This window comes from Carassius carassius, chromosome 12, assembly GCF_963082965.1.
Source record: "Carassius carassius chromosome 12, fCarCar2.1, whole genome shotgun sequence".
NCBI lineage: Eukaryota > Metazoa > Chordata > Actinopteri > Cypriniformes > Cyprinidae > Carassius > Carassius carassius.
Genome location: NC_081766.1, coordinates 2,008,903 through 2,016,866, shown reverse-complemented (window position 1 = coordinate 2,016,866; position 7,964 = coordinate 2,008,903). Strand labels below are relative to the sequence as shown.

Here is a 7,964-nt window from a genome sequence, read left to right as displayed (position 1 = left end):
CTCCCTCCTGGTCTGTTTTGTGTCTGTCGTGGAGCGTCTGGGAGCCGCTCCGTAGAGGGGGGGTTCTGTCACAGTGTCTGGGTTGTGTCCCTGGGTTTCCACTAGATGTCCTCCTTTCTCACGGTGTCTGTCACCTTATCACTTCCTGTTCCCTTATTTGGTCACCTTCCTCCTTGTTTAGTTAATTGATTGTTCCCCACCTGTCTCCTGTTTCCCCTTTATCCTTCTGTGTATTTATACCCGGTCTGTCTGAGTCTGTGTTACGGAGTCCTTGTTTAATGTCTTATGATTATTCATGTCCGTCAAATCAGTCTTGCCCTTGCCTTGTCTTCTTGTCTTGTTTTCATGTTTGGATTATGTTTGGTTTTGACCCCTGCCTGGACTGTTTACCCCTTTGGATAACCCTTCAATAAATGACTTACCTGCAATTGGTTCTCTTCGTGTTTCCAGTAACCCCGATCGTGACAAAAATGTCTAGCAACACTCTAACATCAAGGCGGGAAGTTTTGCATGGATGAGCACCATATGTTCCTTTGTAAAAGTGTAACTCTAGTTCTCTTTATTTTAGCATTTCTATTCATTCTGGAGATGCAGGTCAGATAAATAATGTGAGTTTCATTTTAGTCACCTGTCACGTATTGTTAACTAAAGCTAAATTCCTTTAATTAAACCAGTCAGCATCCATGTAGAAATCCCTGAACTAATGTCATCTGTCAAAATGAGCAGCGGTCAGCCTCTTAACCTCTGACCTCTGCTCTGGTCTAAACTTCACATTCGTCAGTCGACGCTCGTCACAAGTCATGTAACAGGACACCTTGACAGCAAGTTTAACCACGTCACAACATCACAAAAGATTTGTTTTACACTACAACTCAAATAAAACTATAATTTGAATGTAGTCGCTACATAATTCCCATACTTCCATTATATAATATTCTGTCTTGCAAAATAGGATGTTTGAGAGGAAATAGATTATGTAAATATATTTTTCTACATGGCCATTACTGTGTTAAATTCTGTCATTTATGTAATTTGATTTAGGAGGACCGTGTGTTAGTGTGTGTGTTTTGTGTCACTGAAGCATGGAAGCCAGCAACAGAACATAGGGCAATTAGGCCGGATCCTAGGGGCGAATAGCTGCCCCCCTCGCTCTGTCCCCTGCAGAGAGCTGATGGACGGCCGGCTCATCATCTTAACAGGCTGGCTTGGTGCCATTAACTTGCAAGGGAAGGCTTGGACAGGTCACTACACCCACAACTGAACACGCTCACTAATGAGGGGGAAAACTCTTTCAGTCACTAGTTGAGCTCAGTGCCTTAGTTTATGTTTGATATTTAAAGGAACAGTTCATCCAAAAATCTAAATCTCATCCTCAGGTCGTCCAAGATGTAGTTGAGTTTGTTTCTTGGAGATTTGGAGAAACATTGCATCAGTGTCTCAGCAATGGTTGCTCTGCAGTGAATGGGTGCCGTCAGAATGAGAGTCCAAAAAGCTGATAAAAACATCACAATAATCCACAAGTAACCTACAGCACTCCAGTCCATCAGTTAATGTCTTGAGAAGATAGAATCTGTGTGTTTGTAAGAAACAAATCTATCACTTCTGCATTAAATTACTTAAAGTAATTAAAAGATTTAAATTACTAGGTAAGTAAATTAGGAAAACAATATTATGGATAGCAGACATGCATTTCAGCCAAAACAACAGTTTGAAGTGAAAAAAGTCTTAATTATTTATTTGTTGATTACTTTGATGTTTTTATCAGCTCTCATTCTGACGGCACCCATTCACTGCAGAGCATCCATTGATGAGACACTGATGCAATGTTTCTCCAAATCTGATGAAGTAACAAACTCATCTACATCTTGATGAGCGTGATTACATTTTTAGGAAAATTTCATTTTTGGGGTGAACTGTCCCTTTAAGACCAGACAACACCTACACTCTAAATTATTGATTTAAAAAGCTCAAATAATAAATCGGATGTCCTTAAACACTGCTCAAATTATGTCAGGAATATAGTTTATGATTTGGGTATTGAAATGTATTTGACAGTGTTGCATTGGATTGATGTAAAAAATCTCATAAATGATTGATATTTCATATTCTTTTAATTCTAGTTTATTGTCGTAACTTTATATTTATTATAAAAGGTAACCAAATCATCCATTTTTATCATTCATCTTTATTCCAATTGTTCCAAAAAAATTAATCTAAAGACGTATTCAATAACATTCTAATTTCCTCTCCCCAGAAACTTCATAACAAGCATAATGTGCACGTCATACAGCGATAAAGCTGCAATGATTGTGTCAGAATCCACTCCTATGATGTAAGTGTACACATCTTTAAAGAAAACTCAATCTTCTTTGGCTTCATCGCATTTCATAGATAATGCTTTAAAAATAACTCTTTTTATTAATAATATTCTTGAATACACACCTACTAAATAAAGAATATGTCAAACATACTGTAGAATGAATTATATATTTTTTTGCATTCAACTTCAAGCTTTGGTTTTGTACCATTTGCATCATCACAGTGCATAAAAAAGTGTATAATGGATCCTGAATTATATGTATATTTCCTGTTTGCATATAGTTACAGTGTCCACAAAGTATTCAAATGATCATGATACCATTGGTTAGAATTGAAAAGCAATATGATAAGACAGCACTTGTTCCTCAAATCTTTTCGAAGAATAGAGTTTGCACATTTAAATGACTGACACCTGGCTGCATGGACGCCCATTAGTTCAGAGCAGAGGGGCAATCGATAATCCTAAACAATGAAGAGACCCGGCAGGGAGCCACTCATTCCGCGTCCTCAAACACACACACATTTTTAACCCTTTCCGGGGTAAAATATAACTGACTTTCCTCAGAAAATTCACCTTTTTGAGAGGTTCGTCCAACATTGCATGAAACAGACACCACAGACAGTGAAACGCTGAACCTCAGACTCATTTTAAATTGTTTTATGAACACGTCGAATTGCAAGAACAGGATTGTGGCAAGATTGAAATATGTGCTAATGATTTAGAAACAACTTCACTCTATAGCTTGATGAGGCAGCTACTCATGTAAAATAACAACTCAATAAAAAACATTCTGTTTCTAGAGTTCAGTTTATTTGACCATAGAGAGTCATTTTCTTTTAAATCAAAGTCAAGTGGTTTCTTCCTATAATCGTTCCTCATGTCTAGATGGTAGAACGTGAAATTAACCTCTGAATAGGCATTGAGGTATCAGTTGTCCTGAGCTGTGCTGTCCTGTTAAATTGCAAATATGCTAAACTTGCTATTGCGAGTCTTCAACCTGGAGGAGCAGAGAAGCTTGGCACAGACTAAAATCCAGAATCCTAAGGAGTTCAACATTTGCGGGGAATAAGTAAGAAACACCTTACTGTAGATGCCATGATCACAAACTGTTAGTGCTTTGTTGCTATGGTTGTCAGACCTGGACAAAAAAACAGCTCAAGTGCTATTGAAAACTAGCCCAGAAATAGACAATACATGTTTTTTTCCATAGTTTGTCGAGGGTCCACTCCATCAAAACCGCCTTTTGTGGGTGAGAGATAGCTTTAACCCGCAGACTAAAACAAAAAACCTAGCAAGTGTACTGTAAGTAGTTCAATTCTAAATGTAAAACCACAGACTTGGCAACCCTGTTTGGTGCCAAAACAAAACCAATTCCTCGAGCAGGTTTGACCAACGGGTGTAAATCCAAGCATGTTGTGCTGTGTAGATTCCCTTAATGCTGCTGGTCATTTCTAAAAATGTATCCATGTGTCTATGAGATCCAAATAAATTATACCGCTCCCCGTTTTCCTGTTACATGGGTTGCCAGGTTTTGTCCATGGACTGAATGTGCTCCTTGGCCTTCATCCTCAAAGCTGCAATACTAGAGCTGTGGTCCACGTCTTCCAGAGGGTATTTGTCATTAAATGCAGGGGGACACTGGTAAGGAGGTGGTGGCATGGGTTGCATTCCCTGCACCATGCCTGGAGAGGAGTTCAGAAAGCCGGGATGACCCGTATAGTTGGGCTGGAGACTTTGGCCTGGTCCCATGAAGCCCGTGATGCTGTGCATAGGAGTGGCACTGGAGAGCGGCGAGGACAACCAAGGGTCCAGAGGCAGAGAATTGGTCATTGGCCCCACGTTGGGCGCCATGGTCGGTCGGTTAAAGGTCAGCATGGGCGAATCGTGGAGCTTCATGCTCCCAGTGTCCATTTTTTCTTGCCGCCGCCATTTAGCACGCCGATTCTGGAACCAAACCTGCATGACGGGAAAAAGTTGAGAACCATTTAGTCTCAACCTTATAATGTCAAGTGGCACAGAAACTCATTTCAACTCGCCTGTTCACAGAAGTCAATGAGGTGAGTGCTGGAGAGTTATGAATGAGTGAACTTGAGCTTTATCAGTTTAACAAAGCTCTGTCTCTTGTATCGAACCAGATTCTCTTTACTGAATCAATACCCCATTGTTAAACAGCAACATTAGTCCATTAAATAACCCCAATGTCAAGGTTGTAATAAATAAAAAGATGTTGATCACTATGTCTAATACCATCAAGTCTCCAGGCTTGTATCATGCAAAGCATACCTGAACGCGAACTTCTGGGAGGTTGATTTTCATTGCCAGCTCCTCACGACTGTAGACATCCGGGTAGTGGGATTTCTCAAAGGCGCGCTCCAGCTCGTGTAGCTGATAGGTGGTGAAGGTTGTTCTGTTGCGTCTGTGTTTCTTTTTAGGTTGATCCTCATCAGGAGGGTCCGGGGAGCGGCTGTCGCTCTCCACATTGCTCTGAGGATCTCCCAAATCTGCCTCGCACTTCTCCGTGGAGAAAAGTTCAGTATCTACAGCACAGGATAAACAGAGGTTTCTTTATTTGCCAGGCACTCTTGTAAAGTTAATTAAAGCATTAGTGGGTTGCTAATGAGGTTTAACCTGTTTTTATGTAGTTGCCAGGGTGTTCTGGGGGGTTTCTAGGGCCTTGCTAAGAAATTTCTTGAGTTTTTTCTTTTTTGGGGTGGTTGCTATTAGGTGTGGGCGATATATGACCAAAATCGTATTCCACATTATGAGAAATTTTAATTCAGGATATTGATATATCTCGATATAGCTATTCTAATTTTTTTATTATTAAAAATAAGAACAAAGAAGCAAATTACAAACACAATTTAACAGAAATACTAATTAAATATATATATTTTTTAACACTAATGATGGACAGAAGCAGGTAAATAAGACTGCTGTCACTTTAAGACCGACTGCATAGACCCAATATACTAAAACATATCTGGTTTTCAGCCAATTTAAACTTTTTAACACATAACCGACTGTGTTAACATGAATACTCCACACAATAGGGCATTCAGATATAACTTTGCATGTATTTGACCATTCAGTGTGAAAGAGTTCAAAAGGTTTCAGTCAGCGAGAGCTCTGTTTAATATTTAACATCTAGAATGTCCCAATCTCTATTTTCTCACCCATGCATGTTTCTCTAGCAATCTTAAGTGAATATAACTTTTAAATAGTAAAGTTTACCCAAAAATGAAAATTTGTTCATCCTTTATTTATCTGTTCTGTTGAACACAAAGAAGGTATTTTGATAAATGTTGAGAAAAAAAAAGTGAATAAGTGTTAAGTGAATAAGTGTACAAGTGAATGGCTACCGTCAATTGTTTGGTTACCAACATTCTTCAAACTATCTTCTATTCTGCTCAACAGAAATAAAATCTCACAGTTTTGGAACAACTTGTTTGTTTAGTTTGGATAAACTAGCCCTTGCACAAACACCATTAATAAGATTGCTTATATGTTTCTTGTGCCTTTACCAAATCATACAGTGATGGAGTCAGATGTTAACCTTTCGATTTTATGTATTCCTAGAAAATAAGGGATTTGTGCGTTCCATCACTTCTGCTATGGTAAGTAAGTCCTCCCTCTAATCCAAGCACGCAGATGTCACCGGTTAACCCTGTAGACCTCATGTGGCCAAGTCAAGACTGCTAATCCAGCCTTTAAGAGGTTCACTCAGTACAGCAGCGTTTCCACCAAGAGTGGACACCCAGCCCGACAACAGCAGAGATTGTCATTTCACAGAAACAGCTGAGAGCAAACCACGCCACGTTGAGCTGGGGCAGATCCTGGTTGAGTCTAATTAAGTTAGGCAGGATTAGAATCAGTTCACTAGTTTAAATGTTAAACGTCGTGCAGTACACAACTTTCATACACAGACTAGATACACCTGCAGTGACATTAATGTCTACAGGTTTAATTAGGGTCACTTTGTAAACTTGTTTGATGATTTATTAAGCTTGTGAAACTTAAACACAATATCTGAGTGATAAATAGATATATGAAAAACTGGAAAATAAAACACAGCTCTCTTTTGACGAGGCATTGAAAACTATAACAATAATACATTGTCATTGTGATAACTATTTACAGTGATTCATTTTTATCAGACTTGGCATATATGCAAATATGTGTGTGTGTGTGTGTGTGTGTGTGTGTGTATATATATATATATATATACAGTCATTCTGTAAACTCATTCTGTATGATTTATAAGCGTTTTGAAAATTTGGGAAATGGGTTATGTCCTCATAATTCACCCTCTCCTTGTAATACCTGTGTCATACCCATGACATTATACAGAGTTGTGTCCTGATATGTCACAAAAACAAGAGTACACACACACACACACACACACACACAAATATATATATAAACATGCATTTGACATCTCTTATACCTTCAAAAACACTGACTTTTCAAGTCATGCATCACTATTTTAACTATAACGTGTTCTTAGGATTAGAAATCTGAACAAATCTAACCTAAGCATTACATTATGTTATATACTTGTGAGTGACTCTTTAAATCAAGTGTCTTGTTTGTGGAACATTATGCTGTTATCAGTCATCAGACTTAAACAGGTGGAAAAACCCTCAGTCTTACACTGAAGGTGATTCAGGAGCCAAATCTAGAAACCGGAAGATCGTGCAAGACAGTAGGAATCTCTATAACGCTGTGGCATTGGGTTTTGCACAGGATAATGCATCATTCATTAATGTATGGATTTTAAAGCACTTTTTGCATCGAGCCATTCAAGATATTTCTGTGCAAGTACTGTGTCTTTATGTGTGATGTTCTTTTCACTTTCCAGAAAGTGAGATGAGATTTATTAAAGCGGTCGATTCTCACCATGAAACGCTGACTGCTGTGAACTATTCGGAAGACTTTGCAGGTGACCGTAGGGGTCAGATGTCACTTGTTTCTCCTCTTCGTCCACTTTGTGTGTGCCGACAGGCCCCACCGGGTTGAGCAGAGAATCCTGGTCCTTACTGAAGCCCAGAATCACGTCGATGCTGTGGACACGGCCTCCCATCCCTGACGCACAACCTTTCCCGAGGTCGTGGTAGTTGTCCGTTGAGAGGCAGCCATCTTCCACCGAGTTCATCATATCCGGTGACAAATGCATCCAATCTGCCCTTACGGTAAGTCTCCTCGGGGAAATGTGTGCAAGTTATGTCCAAAAGAGAATCTGGTTCCAGTTTGTGGCAGAGATTCCCTTACAAAGATCTGTACAAGAAGAGCAGGGGTTAATAAGACTTTAAAGATGTCCAAAAAAGGGGTTAATATTTATACATTTTAGTTATGGTCAGTGCAACAGTATTTGACAAAATCAGATAAAGCACAGTCTTATTATATATACAGTCCAAAGTTTGGTTTCCCAGCTATGTGATACTGTATATATTGGTGATTTTTCATAATGTAAAAATAATTGTATATTTGCAATATTTAGTAGCAGTGTTGAAAGTATTCATTGGTTGTATGTTTGTTATGGTTTATTTTGTTTTAATGATTTGGAAATTGCAATAAAAAGAATCATATCATAAAACATAAAACATTAGATCTCTTTTAAATCTCATCAAATGTTTTGAGCTGCTCC

The 7,964-nt window shown here is 38.8% G+C and overlaps 1 protein-coding gene across 1 annotated transcript; it reads right to left on the bottom strand.

The window, feature by feature from the left end:
- Window positions 1-3,791: 3,791 nt before the first annotated feature.
- LOC132154440 (retinal homeobox protein Rx2-like) lies at window positions 3,792-7,628 on the bottom strand. The gene is made up of 3 exons (XM_059562991.1): window positions 7,217-7,628; window positions 4,604-4,857; window positions 3,792-4,276 (listed from the first exon to the last, which is right to left on the bottom strand). Exons 1-3 carry the CDS (start codon window positions 7,491-7,493, stop codon window positions 3,833-3,835), a joined length of 975 nt encoding a protein of 324 aa, XP_059418974.1. The 5' UTR covers window positions 7,494-7,628; the 3' UTR covers window positions 3,792-3,832.
- Between the last annotated feature and the right edge of the window lie 336 nt (window positions 7,629-7,964).

What these genes read in the sequence shown, in the direction of transcription:
- LOC132154440 (XM_059562991.1), bottom strand. Translation starts at nt 7,493, where the DNA reads ATGCATTTGTCACCGGATATGATGAACTCGGTGGAAGATGGCTGCCTC. An exon ending in ACAGCAGTCAGCGTTTCATG is followed by an intron (nt 4,858 to 7,216) that starts GTGAGAATCGAC and finishes CCTGTGCTGTAG; the next exon opens with ATACTGAACTTTTCTCCACG. An exon ending in TCCCAGAAGTTCGCGTTCAG is followed by an intron (nt 4,277 to 4,603) that starts GTATGCTTTGCA and finishes CCCGTCATGCAG; the next exon opens with GTTTGGTTCCAGAATCGGCG.